Raw genomic sequence first — 24679 nt, 5'->3', positions numbered from 1 at the left:
GGGGAAGAATCGCAAAGGGGAGGTGACGAGGGGAGAGAGCGTTGGCCGACTTTCGATTGCGATGCCGATGCCGACGCCGATTGCGATTGCGGGGCGGAGCTTGGCCCGCGGTCCCCGGAAGTCTTGGTCTTGGTACACTTCGACGGCAGCACGAGTCTGGGCCATCGATCAAAAGTTCAAGTACTCGGTAAACAAATGAAATTTCCTCGTTTTGATGGTCAGATCCTAGACTACACGAGAGACCAAGATTCGCGTCTAAGGAACAGAGAAAGAGAGAGAAAGAAAAAAAAAACCAATAACTTTATGTACACATTTCAAGGGAGGCTCTCCATTTACTGGTCGTCCAGCACGTGGAGGTACTTCTTCTCCTCCCGACGCTCGCGCTCAGTCGCCGGAGGAAGATCGTAGTAGGATGAGCTACGGTATCCCTGCAGGTAGTGGAAGGTCAAGTCGGCCAGGTCGGCAGTCTCGTTCATGCCGAGATCCTTAAAGGTCTTCGCCTCGGGGTCGATCTCCTGGTCGTGGAACTCGCGCTCAACCTCGTCCGCGGACATGGTGTGCCACCACAGGTACTTGTTAAGGTAGTAGGCAAACGGCTTGAGGAGAGCCTTGGGCACGTTGATGTGGGTGCGCTTCTTGATAATCTCACGGTCCACAAGCTCGGCGATCTCGGCAGTCGAGTAGTTCTTGGGTCCGTAGAGCTCGTACGTCTGACCAACGGTACTGTCGTCGTGCAGCATCTTCTCGAGGGCAGCACCCACGTCAATGGCCTACGGGAGAGAAAACCAGACATGTTAGATGGGGGTCCGCTTCCCGTGTACGTATCCAAGTCGGGGCATTCCACCGTTTCAACTTACGTGGACGGGCCAGAAGCGCTCCTGCATGTGGTTCGCAGTGAACAGGTTGGAGTTGCCAGCAAGCTTGTGCAGCAAGTTATCCTCAAATCCGAACATCGGGGCAGGGCGCACAATGGTGGTCTCGGGGTAGATTGAGCGAACAACCTCCTCACCCCAGGCCTAGATGACATCAGTATCCCATCCGCGATCACAGGAGGCCCGGCGCAGTTCTACCCACCTTGGTGGCAAAGAATTCCGAGGGCGAGTCGCGGCGCGCATTGTAGGAAGAGACGTGGATGAAACGGTCCACGTCGTACTTGGCAACAGCTTCGGCGATGCGCTCAGCACCGTCCACGTGCACATCAACGTAGGAGAAGTTCCTGGTTTCCATCCGTCAGTTTTCATGCGAATCGGGGACCACATTCAGCCCAATGCTTTGCACAACTCACTTGGTAGGGTATTGGCGACCAACGAGGTTGTACACAACATCAGAGTGACGGACGCTCTCCTCGATGGACTGCGTGTTGCGGAGATCGTATTCCTGTAGCTCGAGTCAGACCCGCGCTCTTGACTTCCATGTACGTCGTGTCAAAGATTATCCACCATACCATGAAGGTAACACGGCCCAGGTCACCAGTGACCTTGAGATGACGCTTGGTCATCTCCTCCCGGTAGGGAACCACCACATTGCATCCCTGGGTAGCTGCGACATGTCAGTCGACCAATTGCTCTTCGCCCGCATGATTCTGCGGGTTCATCATATTCAACGTACCGAGCCTGTTGACAATGTAGCGACCCAAGAAACCAGTGGCACCAAAGACAGTCGCAGTGTGGCCTAGAAAGCAAATGGTGAGTACAATCCGCACTGCCGCTCCAGATCGAATGGGGCGAGGGCCGAGTGATACCTCCGAGAGACGAGCTGAGAGGACGCAAGCACGTTAGTGAAGCACAATTGACCACGCAAAGACACCATTGACCACTCACCGACCACCTTGAACCTTCAGAACGGGCCGTCCAGTGCGAGTAATGGCGACATCCTGGAGGTTGCGACGCTGGAACTGGACCTGGACGCGCGGGGCGGGAGCGAAGGCTCGGGACCCCAGAGCAGGGTTAATTGACCGGCACTTCTGCATGGTCTCAACGGATCGCTCGCGAGACCTTGTGGAGAGGAGTTGGTTGCCGATCTGGCGTTGATGAGAAGCAGTTGGAACGGGTCTTTCGCAGTGATCCCATCCCGCCTGCAATTCGGGAACACGGGACTCTGGCGCTAGTCCTAATTCGGTGACCACTCGCTGCACCAGCACTGTCCTCCTCCTGCGTCGATTGCGACGAATCCAAACATGGGTAGAGAGGACTATTTTAAAAAAAAACTATGATTGTAGTCACTCCTGATACTTTGACTCATAACCGATACCAGGCATTCTTCATCACTGCTCAAGGCAGGTCATCTTATACAAGACCTGACAATTTCAGCTATTATGATTGGACAGGCTCTTTCCTCTACGGTACGGCGACAATACTAAGCGCCTCGCATGCTGTAGTAAGGTCAATACCGAACACTTGAAGATCTCAAAGGTTTGTTAAAACTGCATGCCTTATGTCACCACAAAACTCTCTTTACCAACTGGTGAACCTGCCAGGGAGAGATTACCCCATTTCGATAGAAAATTTCCCCTTCTAGAGACATACTGCCAGAATCATCACTTTACCATGTAAGCCAAATGAACAATTTCCCTTTTCTTACACAGTCGCATTGAATAGAATTGCAACACCCAAAGCCTCATTTGATTACTGGAGTATGAGCTCATTTATTTTCCACCATGCAGCCTCTGATTGCCCATCGATGGAATACGCTGTGCTGTGGAAGGAAGCTTTCAACGAGAGAGGCACAGTACTCGGGAGCTAACCAGACTGAGGGTGCATGAACAAGTCACTTCCACATCCAGCTAAATTATGGAGAATGGCCGAGTGTCAATCGGATCATCGAAATCTCTTGGCAATATCAGATCAAGCATGTCCCCGTAATCTTGATCATGACTCTTCAGGAATCTCTAATTCTCATATCTCTCTAGTCGATACCCATATTAAAGAGCTCCATTGCAGCGAAAAGTAAAAAAAAGAAAAAGAAAAGACATGTGGCGATCGACCCTTCTTCCAACCTTCCCGATCTGTCCTGGCGCCCATGCGGGAAACCGGTCACAGAAGCAGAGCTCCAAACCTTACAGGCCTCGACTGCACACCGCGACTCAGATCCTCCCACATCTGCTGAATGAGATAGTAAATCTCTTCCAAACGAGTCGACTATGATAATGCGAGTAGCAGTCATCGGTGGCGGGTGAGCTATAATCTTAAGCAAGCATCGATGAGATGTCACCGAGTTCTAACCTTACTTCATGTATAGTCCGGGAGGATTGGCAACCCTCAAGACCCTGCTTGAAGCTTCAACATCGGAACATCAGATTGAAGCTTGTCTTTTCGAGGCGTGAGTATACATTAGATTCTGCCCAGTCACTTCACCATGAGCTTTTATACTCATGTACTTCTACAGCGAGGCGGATATTGGAGGCACTTTCAATTATCGAGCCTATGAGAATGCAGAACTGGTCAGCAGCAAACAGTTGACCACCTTCTCGGATCACCGGCTGCCACTCAACAGCCCGGACCATGTATCACTTCCAGGATACGTGGATTATCTTCGCTCTTATGTTACAAGATTTAACCTGGGTGCACACATGAAGCTCAACTGCCCCGTCATTTCTGTGGAGCGATTACCACATGACTCCGAGTGGAAACATCGGGTCAAGTATCTCGATAGGACCGATGCAGACAACACGACGGAAGGATACTATGAATGTACCCACATCGCAGTCTGCACCGGGCTTCATGTCGAGCCCAATATCCCCAACATCCCAGGTATCGAGCATATCAAAGGAGACGTGTTTCACTCATCGCAGTACAAAGGCCGCTCTCAGGTAGCAGGCCGTAATGTGTTGGTCCTCGGGTGTGGCGAAACGGCAATGGGTCGGTCCATCTGGCTTGACTCTTGAACTCCTCTTGCTGACAACGCGCAGATATTGCCTACGAGTCTATCAAGGCCGACGCGCAATCAGTGATGATGTGCTTTCGCACAGGCTTTCTGTCGTTCCCGAAGCAACTAAGCCGATTCCAAGTCTTTGGTAAGACGTTCAGTGGAGGTCTTCCCATCGACGGTCTCATCACCAATCTATTCGAAACTGCATATGTGCACCGAGCGATCGCTCAGAGTCGACTGCGCTGGTTCGTCTCTGACTTTGTCATCAAGCGCGTCCTCTGGTTCCTGACTGGAACTCAGGCTGGGATGAACCAGCATGTTGGTGGTCTCCCGAAAGAGCGGTTGGGTCGAGCATACGTCTTTCTCAACAAGAGCAACAAGGCAATGCCGTACCTCAACCGGCCATACAAGACACACAACCCATTCCTCGCTTGCATTGGAAATCGCTACATTGATCCACCAGAGGACGCCAACTCGGACCGCGTCGTGGACACTTGTACCTGGCCAGAGTACATTGACGAAACCGGCCAGGTTCATTTCCACGAGAATCCTCAGCGAAAAGATTGGCAGCGAATGAAGAATCGGGTGGTCAAGCCGGATTGTGTTGTGTATTGTAGCGGGTGAGCTATCCTTTGGCGTCTGAAACGCGCAATCCTGGCCGCATCAACCCCAAACTGACCTCGCGCAAGATACAAGCAAACGTTCCCGTACCTTGACGGCACCTATCCCACAGCAGCAGATGCCCAGATCCGCAATATTGTCAACCCGTCCCATCCAGACGTTGCCTTTATTGGATTCGTTCGACCAGGTGTCGGAGCAATCCCTCCCATTGCGGAGCAGCAAGCCATGTGGTGGACTGCCCTCATTACGGGTAAAATGGATCTGCCGACAGATTCTCCGCACTATCACCTCCTTGCGGCCAAAGGGTCCCGTATTCAGTATGGTGTAGATCACAGCGCCTACATGAGTACACTTGCCCGTGATTTTGGTGGTGCGCCGGGGCTCTGGGAGTTATACCGTGAACATGGACTGCGGATCCTCCTCGTCTATTGTTTTGGTGCTTCCTTTGTCACATTCTATCGGTTGCTTGGTCCATTCAAGTCGCCGGTTGCACCGCAAATTGCCCGTACAGAATTGGAAGAGACCATTCGTCGACGCGGAATTATCGGAAACATCTTTTTTGGGCTTATCCCCATGTTGTTCTACGGATTGTTGAACGCCGTTGCCTTTGCGCTGGACCGAGTTGGGTTGCTATCTTCAAAGGAAATGGTGATGTAAATCGCTCAAGAATTAAGGTGGCTGGCAATTTGGCGAGCAGGTGGTTTCCTTTCATAACTGCTTTACCACATCCCAAGAGAACTGTGTCGAGCATCGTGGCACACGTCCGTGGCTTTGTGGTTCTTCCTTTTTGGGGGGGGGGGGGGGCCGTATGCACACCGCGAATTGGAACACTAAATACACGCACCTTTTTTCAGAAACCTACCAATACGAGCTCACAAACAAGGCAAAATTAAACAGAAAAAGCTGGAACACACTCGGAGCAGCATTTGCTATCCTAGGAGGCCAAAAAAACCAAAAACATACGACGACTGTGTCGTAACAGTGTAAGTCCAAAGATTGAGTAGAGGAGTATTGTGGGCAAACCACGGCCATCTCTGGTAAAAGGCAAGAAATGGGTTCTATGTTAGCCTGTCCCACTCCTCGGGGGAGAGCCCCTTAATTAACATATAACCATGTTAAGAAGTGTCCGCCAGGCCAGGGTTCGACTCCCGTCACCAGCGATTAATTTCCACCATGTGCTTTTTCTCCACTCGACAGAACGAACCTGAGCCATTGGAAAGCCCTCGATTTAAGCTAAGCAAGCTGACCCCGCATATGGTAGAACTGACATCTACTGAAATACTTCCAAACTTTCTCGATCAATTCCACCCACGAATCCGGTTTGACACATCCCACCTCCATCGCCAAAACAGCATCATGTCTTCCTCTTCCGCCGCCTGCATCTTCTGCAAGATCATCAAGGGTAAATCCTCCTCTCCCCAACTGCCAAGTCCGGGGCTCCCGCCATGAGCGGCAACCGAGCTTTGCTGGGACTGTGACGTGAAGCTCTTCCAGATGGCTTAATTCCCCGCATAATTCGTCTCCTCGACCCGGCCCGACGCGCCGCGGACGTATGGAATTGAGCTTGGAGAGCTTGGAGCTTGCGATCAACAATTAACCACTAGAGTCCAGGTGATATCCCTTCATTTAAGCTCTTCGAGAGCGACAAGGTCTTTGCTTTCCTTGATATCCAGCCTCTGAGCCGGGGCCATGCGGTATGTTCTTGCGGCATTCTCTTCTCAGGTTGAATGTGCACACGGGCTGGCATCTTGTGAGAGCCGACTGGTCCGGTAGCGAGCGAGCGAGCGAGCTCTCTGTGTGGGCACTGTGGCGGCCAAATCTGCACTCGGAATTGGGTTCGAACAAAATCATTTGACTGATTTGGTGGTGTAGCTCGTCATTCCCAAGTACCACGGTGCTAAGTTGACCGACATCCCCGACGATGATCTTCTGGAAGTCCTGGTAAGTTGATTGAATCCCGACGATTGCATTTGCAACTTCTTTTTGCGCAGAAAGTCGCACAAGCAAGACTGTGAGAAGGTCGACAAGCTGGACGGGACGGGACGGGACGAGAGATGGATGGACTATCAAGTCATCTTCATCCTTGAGCTTAGTACCTCCCAAGGTCCTTGCACTATAGCACCATGATATCGATCATGCTCCCTTCCAATCATTCGATTCGAAATGGATCTAAACCGAAAAAAAAACACCGACCTCTTCTTTAATTATCATTATCATTTTTTTTTTCGAAAGACCTTCCCTTTGGACGCTAATTCCATCACATCACGCAGCCCGTCGCCAAAAAGATCGCTCTCGCCAGCGGCGCCACCGATTTCAACATTCTCCAAAATAACGGGCGCATTGCGCACCAGGTTGTCGACCACGTTCGTATCCACCCTCCCCAATTTGGAAAATCTGTATCTTGCATCATTGTATCTTGGCAGAGTCCACAGTCCACTGACTTTGAGAACCCTCCCCCGTGATTCCAGGTTCACTTCCACATGGTACGTATCTACCCTCTACCCCAACCCACCTATTTCGCACCCTACTTGCCTTCGCCTGATTGCGGACGAAAAAAAAATATCATCTGTCGTTCCGACTTGAAACACTACTCGGACAATAAGTAGTCAATGTTCTTCTTACTAACCGTTTTCTACCTCGAATACATAGATCCCCAAACCGAACGAGAAAGAAGGTCTCGGGATCCAGTGGCCCACCAAGGAGACGGAGATGGATAAGCTCAAGGCTTTGCACGAGGAGATTCTGTCGAAGATGTAAAGAGGTCATGTATTGACTTGAGTCAAGCGGGTGTTCCACCGGTCGTGGTGCCCTTTGTCCTGTCTCCAGGGGTGGGGCCTGCTGCAAGGTTTCTTCTACCTTAGGTCGTGACAGATCAGAGTACGGTGTTGGTTTATTCGCTTCAAATGCTGTGCTTTTATGGTAGACTTGCTCGTGGTTGGTCGTCTTGGAAGTATGGAAGTAGATAAGGAATGAGGAACTGAAAAGTGTACCGGGCCAGAGTGTGCAATATCTTTCTTTCGTTTTTTTCTTGTTTCACATGGAGGGCTTCCAGTGCACCCACGGTGTCAAGATAACTTGCCAAGTCTCGAATGTTCTATGCATTAAATTATTGACGCGTAGAAACCACATGTCGATCCTTCCGATATAATGTAAAGAGGTATACTATACACTGATGGACGCAGCACACAGATGCTCTTGCTCTGTCCCTTATTCGCCCTCTATTGCAAACGCTCCAGGTCCAGGAATCGACACCGTAACGCATTGACTCGACATCGGGGGGCATTCGACACATTTAGTTAAGCAGTCGTTGGTTCTGAACCCGCATTGGCACTGCCATTCTGAGCACGATCAGGGTAGAACTCAATCTTGCCACCACCCTGGACAATGTTCAGTCGGTCGTACAACGAGCGGGCGCGAATGTACGGGTCCAGAACCCAGTACTGCTCCCGGAGCTGCGCGATGAGACCATCGCGCTTTTGCTTGGAGGCTGCGACGGCGTCGGGATTCTTCTGATAGCTTGCGCGCAACCACTCGATCGTGACGTCCTGGATGTCTTTGGCCAGAGCATGACGCTCAGAGATCAGCTTGTCGCGCGTCTCGGTGTCTTGCATCTTGGCGTTTTCACCCTCCTTGATCTCGACGTAGTTGTACTCCCAGTTTTCGTCGCCGTCGAGCTCCTTCATGATCTGGCTCGGGGCGATGAATTCCTCCAGATCTTGGCGGTTTTTCGTAAAGTGAATCTTGGAGGCGACAACGGGGTCCAGCCAGCCCTTGATGACGCTCCAGATACCTAAAATGTGGGGGGTCAGATGTCAAACGTGGTCGAGATGGGGAGGCGGGAAAGATGAGGTGACTCGTACTGGAGAAAATCCAGGGCGCCTTGTGAATCAAGACTGAACCCAAGGATTCGGGATAATTGGCTTCGAAACACTTGATCATGAACTTGACCGGAGTGTAATCCTACGAGAGAACGAATGAGCAATGAGCCTCGCTCGTCATACCGATCGTCGCCCCACAACCAACTCACCATGTTTGCCAGAGTGAAACCAGTCATGTCGAAAATGATAGTCTAAACACCGTTAGCCATGGAGATCGGAGACCAGCTGCTTCATTGATACTTCTGGACGTACCGCCGTCTCAACGGGAGGTGCAAGCAACAGTCGCGCGGTCTCGATCGTGTAGACCGTGAACCGCTCCAACGTGTCCACCTCCTGGTCCGACGCCTTGTGAAGCCGCGCTCGTACGACGCAGATCGGCCGGCCACGCTTGTCACAACCATGCAGGTAACTCTTGCCCATACGCAGCTGCTTCAAAAAGTCCTCGCCCTTCTTTTTCTTTGCGGGATCCGCACTCGATGCGAGCTGCAGAGCCTCCGCCTCTCCGTTCGCCATGATGTCGTCGTCAACATGCACCTCCTGCAGACGCCAGCGCATGGTCGAGATCATCATGATCAAGGCCTTCTTGACATCCCACTTGCGTGCGCGCAAGAACCGCAGCAGCAGTGCATCCGGGTGGTCCTGCTTCACCATGTTCCAAAATGCGGTGCGGATCTCTTCGGGCTGCATCTCGACCAGGGCTTGTTGGAACTCCTTGGACTGTCCGTGCTTATCATCGCCGTCATCGATGCTGATCGAGGCCAGACTGGAGGTGAGATCGGCGGACGAGGAGTTGCTTTTGCTGTCATCCTCTTCGTCATTCCCCTTGTTCCAGAGCGACCATCCGCGGCGCTTACTCGAGGACGCCTTCTTCTTGTCTTGGCTCTGATTCGCAGACGATGCGTCGGTCTCGCCCTTGGGAGTGGCATTGGCTGACTTGCCATCGAGGCCCTCCACGGGAACACCAAACACCTTGAGGGTCAAGACCCAGAACTCCTGCAGTTTGACCTCCTGCTCGGGAGTCAGCGTCCCGACGGTACCCGGAGCCGGTTCGATAGGCATGGTGGTGAGAGTGTCGATGACGCCGAGGAAGGAGGGGACGTGCGATTGAGCGGGTCGAGGGGTCTCCGGCGGAACTGACGGGGAGTGGAAATAACTATTATAGAGCCAGGCACCTCCGCCAACCGCGATGATGCTGACGGTGATCGACCACAGAGCAGACGCCTCCGTTGGGTGATGGGGAAATTGTTGCGATCGCGTGAAGTGAGTGCGCACGCGAGGAGCGGATCGGGACTGGATCTGCCGGGCGTATGAGAAAGCGATCCGAGCGCTTCTTTGCGAGGTTGCAAAGGAACAAGCGCGAGGAATCGAACAGGCTCTGGCCGAGGGTGAAATGCGGCGCAGAACGGAGCAGGCCCGCATGTGGCGGGGGAATGGACGATGCTCTAAATGCGAAGGAGCCGGTCTAATAACTCGTGGAGTTCCGGTTCATCCGATGCACAGGTGCTTTCAGGCTGGACCGAGTGGACAGAAACGCGGGATACTTATCTGATGAGCTTTCACACGCGCAAACGAGCGAGCACGGAACGAGGAGAATGGACACAAAGGAGGAGTCGAGGATGGAGAGTGCATTCCTCAGCCACCAAGTCACGGCCACGGAAGTGGATTTGGTCTGACATCAAGGCCGATGACGATCAACCACCTCGTTTGGTGTGCGGGGGAAAAAGAAGAGGGAACCGATCGATCGCACGTCGTAGAGAAGTGCACCACGCCTCGAGACAACGCGTCCGAGTTAGTATGTTTCTCTCACGAAGATTACAGTCCATCATGTCTGTCATGGCTGCCGCCCAATGTATGTGGCTTTCATCGTCACCGAGGCTTGTTAGCCTCGTGTACAAAACGGGGAGTCCGAGTGCAGTGTGAAGGTCAGCAATGGGCTGCAACCAGTAAGACGAGCTCCCGCTCAAGATGAGGCTTTCCAACAGGAGAAAGCTCTTTGGCCTCGGCTCTCTGCAATTAGGTCTGTGAAAAGGTGATTCCGCCCAGGCTGACGGGGCTGCCACAATAGATGTCTGTGTGTAACTGTGTCCGAAGCAGAGCGACGCTCTACAAACGCCAAACTTTTACCCTTTTGTCTATATTCTTTTCTCCCTGTTACCTGGAGTGAGCCAGATGACATGAGGGCCTGCCATAAGCTGCGCCCATCGTACTTTGTAACATTATGTGAGTATGGAAACGAGGGATCATCCTTCTCGCACTTGATCGCGAGTCCATGGAGGCGGCCCAGTCTTCATAGGGTCAGGTAAAGATCAAACTGCTCGAATAAAACGCATACATAGGTATCAACCCCTGTATCCATTCTATGGACATATGAGGGTACAATTCAAACACGTACATCTTTCCTTTTTTTTATGCTATCTTATAATATTATAATGCAATTGTCCACCAGGAGAACTGATGCGTGGAATGTGCCCGGCACTTGGATTATGAAGCGAGCCCACCAGAGCATGACTGACAAGAACTCGATCTCTATGGAGATGCTGTAGCGTATCATTACAAAGATCGATGCTCCTCGATTGTCACTTCAATGCAGACTACGAATACCATCTCTTGCAATCTCATATAGCTTGAACAGTACCTCATGAAATGCATTGAGGCTCCGCACGGGGCTCAAAAAGTTCGGGCGGGCCGTCAGAAAAAGAAGCGCCGCTTTCCAAAGGGTGGGTCACGTCCACACGTTCTTGAATCGACTCGAGGCTCCGGCTGGTCGCCCAACGCGCATGTTGGCGCATTTTCTGTCTCAAACCCGAGTATCCCCTTGACTGATCATTCAGGCAATGATCTTGAAGCACTGGTAATACACCTACCTCCACGTAGCTCTCCGAACACTCCCCGCGGCTCTCCCGCTGTGCCCCTCGTCGCCCCGAAAACAAACAACCCCGACAACCCCGACCACCACGATCAAAACAGCAGCACCATACACTTCTTCTCACTCGCCAGATGGATTCGCAAGCTCATCGATCAGCGGGCCGTCCGCGAGCACCATCACGACCCACAACCCCCTTACGACCGAGCTCGCGCTCCTCTTTCCGCGAAACATATAGCTACGGTCACACTATCGGCAGCGCGGGATACAACCAGCCCGCCATCAATGCCTTGGAGCCACAGTTTGCCGAGCTGCCCGATTCCATGGCGGATCTGGAGGCCAATTTCATGCATCTGCAATTGATGCATGAGAGTCTGACGCGCTTCAGCGAAAGCTTCGCCAGTTTTCTCTACGGCATGAACATGAACGCCTTCTGTGTGGATTTCCCAGAGGTGTGTGCTACTCTCGCACTGAGTGTGAACACATAGTCTCGGTCTCGGCGATGGAGTCGATTTCAAGTCCTCCGCCATCCATCCGATACTGATCAGAAGAACAGGCACCCATCCCGGACTCATTCCAGAGAGCGAAGCAGACGGAGGCCCAGGCAGGTAGGTTACAGATGGGGCTCTACAGGCGTCATTCAGGTTTTCAGCTCGATTCGGGGACTGTGTTGACCCTGTTCTCTACAGAGACCGAAGACGAGCCCGTCATGCGACCAGACGATGGTGAAATGACTTTCTTGTAAGTGGCAAGGCCTTCATCACCATTGCCTCTGTCTTTCTTGCGTCACCGATGAAGGACTCCATCGCTAACAACTCCCCTTCTCAGAACGACGGACACCTCCTTCGTCGAACACCCGCCCAGCACGGTCTCCTCGAAACCGTCCAGGGCTCCAGCTTTCGGTCGTGGAGCTTCTCGCGGCGCTTCTCGCGGCACTGCTACCCGCGGTACCACGCGAGGAACGACCAGGGGTATCACACGAGGACCGACGACAGGACGGTATGCCACAAGAGGGTCCGACCGGGGTCGACCAAGCGCGCTACCGCGAGGTCGAGGGCTACGGTGAAGGCGACGCGAAAGGACGCTCTTCCCGCCCTACATGTTCCCCTCGGATACCTGCATCGCGGACAGACAGCTCGAGGTATGATAACACCCGGTCAAGGAATCCCCTAGTGGAGCACACTTGAGTGAACTCTCCATCCTTTTCTGCTCTGCAAACACGACTCCCCAAGGCCATGGGAAGGGGCTTCATGATTCAAGGAAAGGAGGCTCTAGCTCTGTACTTTATTCCCCGAGGGAGCTTGGCGCTACAGTGTAGAGTTTTCCTGAAGCATGAGCAGTTGTGAGCAGCATCTGCGCTGGTGCCAGCTATGGCCATGGCGACCTAGACGATTGCAAGTCTTGCATGCGCTCGCGGAGACTGCGGGTACCTGGACGGGAGATAGATTCTAATTTTCATACTCCAATCGGACAATTTCAATATCACTATTGTACCTCACGGGCTTGTTTTTCCCCCCAATGAATCACATTGTAACAAAAGCATCCATCATCGTCCCGACGACCCTGAGCTGAGTTCTTGGATCCTTGGTACTCGGTACCTTTGTGCAGATGCGGCACGTCCGATCGCTAATCCGGCGGTAACTCGGAGGTCGCCCCCTGCAAAAACTGAAGACCCTACCCGATGGACAATCTGCAAGATCTACTACCGCCCCGGACAATCTCGATCGTTGGACCGCGGGGGTGGAATTAGTTTCAATAGAAGGTTGTGTGCTGGCTCTCCTACGGAGGCCGAGTCGTCACTGTCAATCGCCCGAGACTTCACCCGCTGAGGCGGTCTCAAAATCCGGAGTCGGGCTACTGGCTGACGGGTCACCGTGAGCTGCCGCGGCAACCCTTTCGACATCGAGAGCCCTATAGCTCCCTTTCTTCTTCTGTCCCTCTTTCGGTGCGTGCGAGTAACGTCGCCAGATATTGTCCGTGACATTATTACATCGGTATGAGCTGTCTGCCTTGCTCCAACGGGTCGCATGCCAGATACTGACCATCTTGTTCCAGTGCAATGCCCAGTCAGCGTCGGAGAAGTCCCGTCCTTTGACGCTCGACGGGGATATCATCTTGATCCAAGTGGACAGACCAAATTGGGAAGGAGCCACCGACGAGATCCAATGACCACCTGAGAGTTCACCTCTTGCCCCAAGCAATTTGTTTGTGTCCTCATCCTGACACGGTCAACGACGACTCAGGCGCCGGACCTTCGTCCCTGACGCCTTTCCCCTTCTCTCTTCTCTCATCTCCCTCTTCATCTTCCCCTCTTACTCTTTTCCTTCGACTCATCACTCTTCTCTTCATTCTTCCATCTCTGTTCCTTCACTCCCATCTTTCACCATTCACACTTCTCATCTCGCCTCTTTTCCATCTCACCTTCACCTTCCTCTTTCTCCCCCCCCTCTCTTCTTATCCCTTTCACCTTTCGACATGGCGAGTCTGGATTCCGTCACCGTTCTCTCCGAGGCAGCCTTCGGCTGTGGTAAGTCATCACTGTTCAAAAGTTTCATTCCAGTGGACACTCGACACAGAGAAGAAGCTGACTTTCCATCAGAGCATCTGGCCGCCATCCTGCAGGACCAGTCCACTGCTGGCCTGTTCAAGAGTGGCTATCGCAAGCAGTACGAGGCTCTGGCACCTTACACCAAGCCGGAGACAGCTGCGGTGCCAACAAGCGGCTTGCGGACAGTGGCTACTCTCAAGCCCAAGTATCACTGTCTGAGCTGCTCCGAGGGCTGCCTCAATTCAGAACGCCAGGCACATACCAAGAAGACCGGCCATGCGTTCTGTAAGTTGTCACCGAGGTCGGGCTTGACGAACTCTGCTAACATTCAAAACCACAGTCATGGAATCCCGGAACCGCTTTGTGTTCTGTGAGACTTGTGGCGACTTTGTCTATGACCACGGTCTCGAAAGACTGTGCGGTCCTGCCGGCAAATGCGAACACCGGGGTGCGTGAGGCAGTTTTGATGCCTTTCTCTCTCTCGGGAACTTGTGCAACAGAAGCTAATCACAACCTATTTGAGAATAGACCGATGGACCGAAGACTCTGCGTCCGAGGCGTATGTCAAAACCAACGCCTACAAGAATCCCTGCTCCCGCCGTGGCGCCCGTGGGGTTTGGAACATGGGCCAAACATGTTACCAGGCTGTCATTCTCCAGGCACTACTCCATGACCCGACCCTCAACGCCTACTTTTTGTCAGGGGGCCATGACATGCACAACTGCCAGCGAAACCTGTGCATGGCCTGCGCGACCACGGAGGTGTTCATGGAATTCAACAGTGGCGAGAGGACAGACGCAGTCTCGGCGGCTACCCTGCTCTACCACGGCTGGGATACGTCGCGCGTAAGTCGACCCATTCTCATCGCTTTTTGCTTCCCAGCACGCTAATGAAGTTCCCTCCTCTGCAGGAAATGGCCGGGTATCGACAACAGGATGCCCATGAGTACTTCCAATTCCTGGTCAATGCCCTGCACGCTGCCACCCCCGGGCACTCGGAAAGCTACGACACCAAGTGCGAGTGCTTCTTTCATCGCACCTTCTACGGGGAGCTTCGCAGTAGTGTAATGTGCCACAAGTGCGGCAAAACCACCCACACCTACGATCCGATGGTAGACCTAAGCCTCGACGTGCAGTTGCAGAACAAAAAGCGCAAGCTCGGTCGATCAAGTGCATCAGGCAGTGCCAATTTGATCAGCTGCTTGGAGAGCTTCACTGCCGTCGAAGATCTTCAGCACCACACTGAGGCGGCTTACCACTGCGAGAAGTGCGGAAATACCCCTCAGCGTGCATCGAAACGACTGCAGATCAACAAGCTCCCGAGTATCCTTTGCATGCAACTAAAGGTATGTTGTTCGCACTCCTTGAACCGCAAAAGTCGCTAGAGAAGCCAGTCGATCCTAACCATTCATTTCGTCGCGTCCACTGTGTAGCGATATGAACATAATTCGTCATCCTCCGAGAAGATGGATGGCCATATCAACTTCCCCGTCACTTTGAACATGTTGCCATACACTGTCAAAAAGGACAAGGAGCGTGTCGACACGTCCAAATACCTGTACGATCTGTCCACTGTGGTTGTGCACCAAGGGTCGATGGATTCGGGTCACTATTACTCGTACACACGACTCGGCGGTGATAAGGTAAGTACTTGCCCAAATCGCAACTCGTCGATTCAGCCTCAGATACTGATCACATTGAACACAGTGGGTGTTGATGGATGACAACAAAGTCACTGTTGCCAGCATTGCCGACGTTCTCAAGCAGGACGCGTACTTGCTTTTCTACAGCATCCGTGCGATTCATCCTGATAAATGATGGACATGGATGTTGAGGCTGAAGGGTAGCGAGCAGTAGGTTACTGCGTAGTACGTACTGAATGACATGGGAATACGTGGCGTACTGGGAATATTATTAGCATGGGAAATCGTCATGGCCGTGAGTGACTGTTACTACGAATGTGATTGTTTTTGAATCTTCCTGCTCTTCTACTCCTTCGAGTATTTGAAACCCCGCAGGATATGGTAATTCGCAAGCTGGCTGCACGATGCGTTGGGAGGGTGCGGCGCCTGGGCAGTAATCGACCTCATCTGGAGATCACTCCAGGTAAGACAGGAGACGTCATGGATGAATGGCACTTTAGCATCATCACACTACTCCCGAGTCTCGGGCTACTCCGCCCTAAGAATGCTTGGCAGGCAGTCTCAAGCGGCAGGTCGTAGTTGCGTACAACCCCCGCATTGATGGGGATGAAGCGAGAGATCGAGGGTGGCAGGCTCTACTTCGCGACTGGAGCATTCTACCCCAAGGTTGCAAGATGCAGTCAAGGAAATCCGTCATTGATATTGAGTAAAAGAAAACAAAGAAAATCGGATGAGCGTTACGACATAACATCCTCTTTTTCTGTTTTTTTTTCCTTCTCCATCCGCGCACTCTTCACACAGTAAACCCCCGGTCCCAATCGATCCATTCAAGACGCCCCGCAGGAGACGAGCCCACCGGGTGTCATCTCCATCTAGTCAATAAGTAGCAACCAAAACAAAGAATTTTGGAGTCGTCATGCGATTGGGGAAAAATTGAGAGAGAGAGAAAAAAAAAACATAGATGAAGTGGAAACGAAGTGTGGGCGTAAAAATTGTTTGTATTTTTTGGGCTCTCCCAGTCACTTCCGACCCATTTTTTCCCTGATCCCGGGACACTAATCGAGAGGAATTCGCGCAGCGCCTGGGTACGTACACGAGAGGACGAATCGCAGACGAGAATGGAATCGAAGAAAGCCGTCAAATGGTGGACATGGTTTTGAATTGCTTAGCGGTACTGTAAGGTGCAGAGTAGGGAATGAGTTAGCCTTTGGTGCTTGTTGTTGGATGCGACTGTGAGATCGAGCCTCGACTATTCAGACGAAGAAGTATGGCGTGTTTCACTGAGAGATCGGAATATTGTCGTAGTCGAGGCTTGGTTCTCATGTGGGCGGGATTTGAATGGCGCAAAAAAGTGTCACGGTCACGAACCTTGTTGAAACCAATGTCGGTGGACTTCTCACGGAAGCACTGACGGCAGATGTTCATCTGTACAAGAATCCATGTTAGCCAAAAAACTCCGAGAGAGATCAAAGATCACGGCGCTTCAAGCGTCACTCGCTCACTCCGCCTCAAGAACTGGGGGAGGATTTCACGTACGCCGTACTTGCGGATCAGACCGGCGCGGTGGGCGCAGACACGGCTATAGTCAATCGAATCCGAAATTAGCACTCCAATCCTTTTCCCATTGAAGTATGCCCAACATTCGTGGCTGGTCCATATTCGATAATCCAATATTTCCACCCCTCTCTTTTCCGGCGCGCCCGGACTATTGTGCCCATCCATCTTCTGTTGAGGGGAGGGGGGGGGATCCTGTGCAGATTTTCAAAGCGGGAGTTGAACACACCATTCGCGAGAGCCCTTGCCGTACCTAGCGAGGAAGAAGAAATCATGTTAGCCACCGGTCTTTCACTCCGCAAGACGGATTTTCATTTTTGGACAGCGGTTAGGCGCATCTTTCGACTTACTTGCGGGGCCGGGAGTACCAAACAGACTCGTGAGTCATCTTGAAGGTGTCGAAACGGGGGGGATTTGACGGGTTTGGTGGGTGACGGGGGACGAGGGTCGTTGGCGCTGTTGAAGAAGAACGAAGGTCGACTCGTACCGTTAGGGTTGGAATTTCGTTGTGTGCCGTCCCAATCGGGAACCGGAGGGCACGGGCCAGCTCGCTTGCCCCGGCACTAGTCGGTTTTGGGGGCTCCCGCGGCATTCCTGATTAGATAATGTTATGAAGCCTTGGATATCAGGCCAAAAGGGGAGTGTCGGGCCCTGGCCGATCGGAGTCTTTTGAGTTTGGGTCCGGTCCAGGTTTGGCACAGGACAGACCTCGCCAACTGGCCAACTGGCCATCTGGTGGCTGGTTTAGTGGCTTGCACCTAGATATGCGCCAATCTAGAGAACTACTATAGACACGAGAAGCCATGGCATTTGATGCGAACCAGAACAACAAGTTCAAATAGGGTTGAAGCCTGTCAGATTGTGCAATTTCCTTGCGCCATATCACATCACAGACTCTGTCTCATACTACCGATCTCAATAACGGAAACCATGAGCTCAGACTCTATTCCTGCGATACGCTACGTAAATGGTTTTCAAAATACCGTCCGGGAGAATGTGTCTTGATGACCTTTGCCTATTGCAGGTGCATAGGCAATGATTATGAGAAACTCTGTATTCAGACTTGATACTCTCTCGCTCGCTCGCTCACGCGATATGGCATATTTAAATGCCGTGCCTCTACTAGCTTTAGCCATGCCATACGTCGAGATGAGCGAAACCCCAGCCAGTGGGAGTCGCCGTAATCGATACAATGGACCAATTCTTCATCGGGGCAAGTGACTGTCTCCCCGCAGATGATCCATTAAAGCTCGGGGGACTGAGACACTGTACCTGAATCTGATAATTGAGTGTGCCGAGACCATCATATCTTCTGAAGTTACAAACCAGTAGCAATCAAGTCTCTGTTTTTTTTCTGCTAAAGAAGCTTTGCATGTTGTCAACAGCGCGACCTACGAGTAATCTGCAACCGCAAGGAGCGCAACGCTCCACCATCGGAGAGAGATGAAGCTCCTCGCTCCAGGAGCCACTTTATCACGAACAACGTGTTCGCGAGCAGAAAGTAACAGGAGGTCTTACCTTTGACAGCCTCAAGCCATGAGCAGACGGTTGCACTTGGGCCTGACGGGGGCACCGAAGTGAGGGCCGAGGGACTGCGACGAGAGCTCGCTCCAGCGAAATGAGGAAACCATTTAATCAAGGTACTCAGCGCGACCACTGTGACTAACTTGCCTATCTCTGCATTAGTTGCCTCAAGGTTCATTTCGTCACGACACTCAAAGCCCAGACTTATTCCGTCTTCTATTGAATGTTATTCACATACATCCACTATCTTGTCATTAGTGACTAAACGATCCCGCCCAAGCTAAAGTATCCGACATCGTAGCTCAGGGTACGACGGGAAGAAGATGTACTAAGCCAAGAAAACGATCCGGCGCTAATTATTCCTCCTTCTAACCAGAATCTTCAAAGACCACATCAAGTCCCCCCGGCTCGCGGGTTTTACGGAAGCCGAGCATCCGAAGGGAACCTAATCCAGCCAAGGGCCGGTCAAAGCTACCCGTCGATCCCCATAGAGCGCGTGATCAAACGACATGTGAGAGAGCACGTTGGCAACGCGGGATGTTGTGAGACTAAAGCCAGGTTTTTCGGTGGATGGGTCCTGGTAGAAAAAGTTTAAAAAAGGAGGCCCTTTTGTTTATACAGGGGGTTGGGGTTTGCTGCTGAATCCCGAGGGGAGAAAAGTAAGTGGCTGGAGGAGGGACTGGAGTTTATTTGGGCACACCTGGTGTGTGCATCGAATTGCTTGGTCTGCGTCGACGGTATTTCCAGTCACTGTTACTTACATTACTTAGCCCACGCTGGATATGGGCTGTTGACCTGGGCGCGCTTGGAGGGTACATGGTATCCGGACATAGTAGTAGAATGTATGCTGATGATGGTATCAACTTAAGGCTATTGTACAGTATGATCTTTGATCTGATGGTAGTATATTGAGCATCAGGTGGGTAGCGAAGCAGTGAGTCCCCACCGAAAGGTCACCAGAATCGAGTCGAGTCGAGTCAGCAACCTCAGAATCAGGATGGATGGGAAGATGCAGGCTCGATAGACTCATGTCACACCGTGAGTTCTCATGTTCCATACTTTGAAGAGCGACCGATGTGAAGGGCCAAACAAAACCCGGGGTATATACCTAGGGAAACAAACAAGCGCGCAAATAAAAATGTACCAGGTAGACATAGCATGTGCATACCTGTCTACCTACACATGTATATTCAGCGGACTTACCCCTCAAAGCAACCACGTACGGGATTTTGAGAGATGCCGGGGGGGGGGGCGAGTCAACCCACTACTGCCTTCGTTGATGCATACCGGTGCATACCAGTCTCATTCGCAGTCCAGCAGATGCAGGCGCGAAAAGCCAAAAAGGGAAATAGAAAGAACACAAAACGGCCGCAAGGGCTCATCGTTTTGGGCAGGACCTTGCAAGTCTCCCGCTGTACAAGTCACTACCATAGTACTATCACGATAGCCCATCCCGGTGAACAGCTCTTCCTGCGCCTGCAGACTAAGTGGCCGCATGACAAAGATACCAATTTTCCACAAAAACAAAAAGTAAAGAAAGGAGGTAAAACATCCCCCTTCCAAGTCCAGTAAGAACTGGAGATCGGGAACCATCAAAATGATTACTCAGCCCCAAGTCATCCACCTCCTAGATGATGCGACGGAACCCTCTTTCATAGGGCCGATACATACTCCTGTAGAGTGCAGTCAAGTCCACGGGTGGGAAGGGCAGACATCTCATGAACCATACTGTGGTGGACTCCATGACGGCTCGTCGATGAATCACCGGCGGAAGTGCCCGGACAATCATAAGCATGGCATCACATCATATCCAGCCATGGACGACGACGAACTACAGTCCATCCATCAGCCCACCCACTCGGTAACAGCTTTAACTGGAAGGGGGTTCTCTGCGGAATTACGGATCAAAATGCGGCTGCGATTCTTTTCCAAGGGAGCAAGACAAAAAGACAAGTTCTAGTGCGTGGTTACTAAGGTTAACTGTGCGTGTGGTTTGAAAGTCGGAGCGGAGAAAAGAGAGAGAAAGAGTTAGAGTCGAGGCTCAACAGTCCCACCCTTCAGGCGGAGACTCGGATAGGGAACCCTTTCAACTTTTTCTCTTCCCTTGTGAGGTCCACTCTTTCAGTCCGATCACATCACCCGCAGACACCACCCGTGCGTGTGAGGAGGTGGACGGGGATAGGATTACATACTCCAGCCCTCACATGGATGCGCGATGGGGATGGGGATGGGGGCGGCCGGAAGATCGCGGATAACGCTCGAGCACGTTTTCATTCGTGGCTTTGAACAGTTCATACGCATCGGTATTATTATTATTGCCGGATCTCAAGGTTAATACTTATTGGGCGAGGCATGGCCCTTGGTCTACTTATCTCTGCAGGTGTCAAATGTCTGGATGATGACCGACTCGATGAACATCTGACGTGGTGGAGTGCACTCTTGAGTTCCGCTCCCATAGAAGTAGAGGTACAAACTGTGCGAGTGCAAAAATACCTATGCAGGGCAGGTACCAAGGCACTGCAGTAGCACACTGCTGAATCATAATGGAACCGGAACACCAAGCACACTATAGGTCGAAGCTCGAAAAGTCCACAGGGCGCGTCGTGACGGGTCATTGGGGGAGTGCGGCCGCTCCGAGGTCAAAGCGCCTTTCACGTTCTCTTCGTATGTAGCTCCCATTACAGAGGGACTGGCCGGGTAGCGGGTCTTAATTGCCAGAGTATGGGTTCCCACGGCGTGTGGCGTACTTTCAGTATGAAGTAGGATGATTAATCAATGTCAATTAGTACACTGGCAGAGCCCTTCCCGCAAGTGCATGACAACGGCCTCAGTTGCTCCATTCCGGCTGAGAATTCAGACCGAGCAGATCTAGATTCGAGATTTGGGCCTACTGCTTGGTACCAAGCTATATGAATACCTGTTTCTGCTCCGAACATATGACTCGCTTGACTTGAAGCCTGGTCCAATGCAATCTTCAACCAGGCGTTTGAGGGAAGAGACCAACAGGCGACTAGACAGTGAGATAAAGGTCAGGGCGACCCTAAGTTCCGGCAGCTCAGGTAGACGGCCGAACCGCCAAGGCCAGCGACTCATACAGACATACCACAGTGACCACTCGCGTCAGCAAGGGAGACTGGTGGAGAGTTCAAGCCGGTTTTTGTGGAAGCGAGGGTACAGAGCCAAGGCAAGAAGTCTCAAGAACGTGGGTGGCCTGACCAGCTGTCGAAGATGATGCCGACGCTCTGGTCTCTCGGTAACTCGGCGTCGAGGTTGAATCGTTGACAGTCACGCACAATCTCATGTCCTTCTAGTGCTGATCGGACACGTCTAATCTTGGGAGATCCTGGACCAGAGAGGTCTTGTTCGGCAAATTCGTGCCGTGGGACCATTTCTACAGTACTGTGGTCGCGGTGGAACTATTGCGGCTTTGCATGTCCCTGGCGCTTGATTCCGTCGGTCTTGAGACTGGACTGGAGAAAGAACGCGAAAGGACCCTCTCCCTCCACGGCAATGAGGCATGGTGACAAACTTAGGCTCGGAAGGGAAGTGCGTGCGAGGCCGAGCCCGCGACAGGGATTCTATTAAGACACAAAAGGCGAAGTGGGGGGGGGGGGGGGGAGAACCCTTAGCTGCGCTCCAGGCAGTTTCCGGCCCTCAGATGGCTTGTGGCGGGTGATCAAGGTATTATCGAGATCTAAAGCCACCGTCTGGACCGTAGACGCCGTGCCCAAGAATGGTCTGATCCGGACTCAAAGGAAGTCTAGACTTCTTTGGTTGTAGTTAAGCTGACCCAGTCTCTTCCATGGCTACTAATCAAGACACGCAAAAGACTGAAATGATGCTGAGGTTGTCAGAAGAAAGGATGACGATCAGGAGCGATTGATTGGCCGAAAGTGGAGTACAGTGTGTACATGGACTGCTGTCTGTTTGCGATGCGACTGGCCCAGGGGGGAAAGCGAGGTGACGATGCAAAAGTTAGTACGGATTGATGAGAAAAGTCATGCGACACTGAATTCTTTCAGTAATCACTTGATATACTTTCGGATCACTATCAGGCCCTGCTCATGGTCGCTGAATCATTGCAGATTCTGAGAAAACTCCGTGCGATCGACCGCTACCTGCCAAGAGCGGGCTAGAGACTGTCAGAAAGCTGCACTAGCAATAGTGGCCTCCCGAGTCAGCCCTGGCCGATCTTGGGCATCGAAATGTGGGCACTACCGAATTTGCATGGTACATGTCATTCCCAACCTTGTTCCCACTCACAGGCTGCTACTTGTGGCGGTGAAGATGGAAAGCTCGTCTGGTCCTCAGAGGCTCAAAGCGGGAGTGAAGAAGGGTGGTTGAGATACGTCATGAGCGCCTGGACAGGCGCAATGGGATCTGTGGCGGGTATGACTACTACGACTCAGCGAGTGGCTCTCACTGTGTATGTCTATTTTGTCCAGTCTAGGTAGAGAAAGCTGTCCCTGGAGTCGATCGGATCCGGAGGAAGAAAAGGAGTTACCAGACCAGGCGCGATGTTCCGATCCATCTTGGAAAGCGCCCATCGATCAGGTGTCACGCTTCTGGAGATCACTGCCGAAATGTGCTGACTCCCAGCCGGCCATCCGATCCAGGGAAGTGAGGTCATACAGACCCAGTGCGTCGGGATCGATGGGGCTATCTTCGATGGAACCTGTCCAGATCCCGGCCCCTCCGAAGCCGAGAGTCGAGTTGCTCAGAGGATTTGCTTTCTTGTTAGTCTTGTGCGAGATGGCCCTTTTTCCCGACTCAATTCAGATTAGTAAGAAAAACAAAATGATGGAAGAAGTGTAGACTTGCGGCAAGTTCTCGACACTGGGTTTGCCAAGACTTGATTCAGTCAACGTGGACGGTCACACAGTCTCGCAGATGAGTTGTGTCCAAAGCTCAGAATTGCAGATCCCATGCCGGTGCGTTCCAGTACTAATGACCACCGGCCGCTTTTTTGTGCAGGAGTGGGGGAGCTGCACAATTCTATGATGGATGGGATAAAATCTTGGCCCGACCTGGGAAGGTTAGTATGTTCGCACAAGCTACTACTGTACTTGCAGCTCTCTTCGTCAGACAAACCCTCTACATTGAGTATCGATGAACTACCCGCGAGCATGTGAAGAACTGGCGTTGCTAGTGGCCTGCGCGAAAGCCTAATCTCCAATAAACACACGAGGAGGCGAAGGAGCTCGCTCGTCAACTAGGTACGGTTGAAGTCAACATGTACAGCACAGTCGGGTCCAAATGAAAGCCAAGAGACAGGCGGAAGTCGCGACACAAACTCCGTACACCTCTTCATCTTCCTCTTCCTCTTGCCGTCCGTACCCACTTTCATCGCAGTCTCTGAATCGGCGACGGGAGCTCGCCGGAGCAGGTAAGTACTGCCACGCACTCTCGGCAACGGAGACTTTTATATCCGCCATCTCCGAGAGGTCGCGGCGCCAAAGGTCATTCGCCGAGTCATACCTACCAAAGCAAAGAAATTGGAAAATACTAGAAATGCCAGAAAAGAAAAAGAAAAATGGCAGAAGGTTGTCTACTTTGGGTCATTCGCGCGCTGCAATTCATTGTCATCACTCGAAGAGGTTCCCGATAGCAGGCAGTGGGCGCCCTTCGAGTCATTATTATTAATTATTTCTTTGAGGTTGCAGTCCTGAGAGTACAAGTGTGCGACTTTCTCATAAACCTGGTTCTTCCCCCTTCCTAGCGCAAAGTAATCTAAACCCCGTTCTCGATCTATACTCTCTCCATATTCAGCCCTACCACCTCGCTGATTTCTCCGGTCCCCTCCCCCCTGCCAGCATCTCGACGTGCGGAACAAGTGTTGGGTCCTGTCGCGCGCAACTCCAGATCCTCGGTCCACACCTCCGATTGAAAACGCATCAAGCAATCACAAAGGAAAAAATCACGAAAATTGACCATCATTTCTCTCCGGGTGTGAAGGCGACTTTACGTCACGATTCGAAAACAGAGAAAAACGAAGGAAAAAAAAGGGAAAAAGAAAAAGCCCCCGGGGTTCCGTTGACGACTCTTACTCATCCTTGTCGCTGCCATCTTTTGAATCTATTTCTGTTGTAGACGGTGGCAGGTCGTCGTCTCTTCTGAGATAGTTTATAGTTCGGGACTTGCGAGCTGGGGCAAAAAAAACTACCTTCTTTTCCACCGGCGCA

The 24679-nt window shown here is 52.0% G+C and overlaps 9 protein-coding genes across 9 annotated transcripts; 5 read left to right on the top strand and 4 right to left on the bottom strand.

Annotated features, from left to right (window-relative positions):
- Positions 1–332: 332 nt before the first annotated feature.
- Positions 333–1969, bottom strand: POX_a01774 (NADH-ubiquinone oxidoreductase 40 kDa subunit; the record flags this gene model as incomplete). The annotated part of the gene is made up of 8 exons (XM_050110698.1): positions 333–770; positions 858–1016; positions 1075–1216; positions 1286–1377; positions 1445–1539; positions 1609–1671; positions 1742–1755; positions 1821–1969. 8 exons carry the CDS (start codon positions 1967–1969, stop codon positions 333–335), a joined length of 1152 nt encoding a protein of 383 aa, XP_049974466.1.
- Positions 1970–3139: 1170 nt separating this feature from the next.
- POX_a01773 (Monooxygenase) lies at positions 3140–5145 on the top strand (the record flags this gene model as incomplete). Its single annotated transcript, XM_050110697.1, has 5 exons — positions 3140–3171; positions 3238–3318; positions 3385–3857; positions 3908–4487; positions 4557–5145. The coding sequence occupies 5 exons, from the start codon at positions 3140–3142 to the stop codon at positions 5143–5145; spliced, it is 1755 nt and encodes a 584-aa protein (XP_049974465.1).
- A 699-nt stretch (positions 5146–5844) lies between these two features.
- Positions 5845–7245, top strand: POX_a01772 (Hit family protein 1; the record flags this gene model as incomplete). The annotated part of the gene is made up of 6 exons (XM_050110696.1): positions 5845–5890; positions 5974–6038; positions 6093–6182; positions 6361–6429; positions 6759–6851; positions 7138–7245. The coding sequence occupies 6 exons, from the start codon at positions 5845–5847 to the stop codon at positions 7243–7245; spliced, it is 471 nt and encodes a 156-aa protein (XP_049974464.1).
- A 539-nt stretch (positions 7246–7784) lies between these two features.
- Positions 7785–9785, bottom strand: POX_a01771 (CRAL-TRIO domain-containing protein; the record flags this gene model as incomplete). The annotated part of the gene is made up of 4 exons (XM_050110695.1): positions 7785–8278; positions 8349–8448; positions 8516–8557; positions 8619–9785. 4 exons carry the CDS (start codon positions 9783–9785, stop codon positions 7785–7787), a joined length of 1803 nt encoding a protein of 600 aa, XP_049974463.1.
- Positions 9786–11363: 1578 nt separating this feature from the next.
- On the top strand, positions 11364–12295 carry POX_a01770 (uncharacterized protein; the record flags this gene model as incomplete). The annotated part of the gene is made up of 3 exons (XM_050110694.1): positions 11364–11681; positions 11786–11970; positions 12058–12295. The coding sequence occupies 3 exons, from the start codon at positions 11364–11366 to the stop codon at positions 12293–12295; spliced, it is 741 nt and encodes a 246-aa protein (XP_049974462.1).
- A 736-nt stretch (positions 12296–13031) lies between these two features.
- POX_a01769 (uncharacterized protein) lies at positions 13032–13343 on the bottom strand (the record flags this gene model as incomplete). The annotated part of the gene is made up of 1 exon (XM_050110693.1): positions 13032–13343. The coding sequence occupies one exon, from the start codon at positions 13341–13343 to the stop codon at positions 13032–13034; it is 312 nt and encodes a 103-aa protein (XP_049974461.1).
- Positions 13344–13704: 361 nt separating this feature from the next.
- Positions 13705–15594, top strand: POX_a01768 (uncharacterized protein; the record flags this gene model as incomplete). The annotated part of the gene is made up of 7 exons (XM_050110692.1): positions 13705–13756; positions 13829–14062; positions 14118–14225; positions 14306–14622; positions 14688–15122; positions 15210–15419; positions 15484–15594. The coding sequence occupies 7 exons, from the start codon at positions 13705–13707 to the stop codon at positions 15592–15594; spliced, it is 1467 nt and encodes a 488-aa protein (XP_049974460.1).
- Positions 15595–16619: 1025 nt separating this feature from the next.
- Positions 16620–17361, bottom strand: POX_a01767 (40S ribosomal protein S29; the record flags this gene model as incomplete). Its single annotated transcript, XM_050110691.1, has 4 exons — positions 16620–16844; positions 16956–16998; positions 17203–17226; positions 17324–17361. 4 exons carry the CDS (start codon positions 17359–17361, stop codon positions 16620–16622), a joined length of 330 nt encoding a protein of 109 aa, XP_049974459.1.
- Positions 17362–22702: 5341 nt separating this feature from the next.
- Positions 22703–23629, top strand: POX_a01766 (uncharacterized protein; the record flags this gene model as incomplete). Its single annotated transcript, XM_050110690.1, has 4 exons — positions 22703–22927; positions 23313–23428; positions 23472–23532; positions 23570–23629. 4 exons carry the CDS (start codon positions 22703–22705, stop codon positions 23627–23629), a joined length of 462 nt encoding a protein of 153 aa, XP_049974458.1.
- Positions 23630–24679: the final 1050 nt, after the last annotated feature.

This window comes from Penicillium oxalicum, chromosome I, assembly GCF_001723175.1.
Source record: "Penicillium oxalicum strain HP7-1 chromosome I, whole genome shotgun sequence".
NCBI lineage: Eukaryota > Fungi > Ascomycota > Eurotiomycetes > Eurotiales > Aspergillaceae > Penicillium > Penicillium oxalicum.
This window is presented reverse-complemented; position numbering and strand designations above follow the sequence as displayed.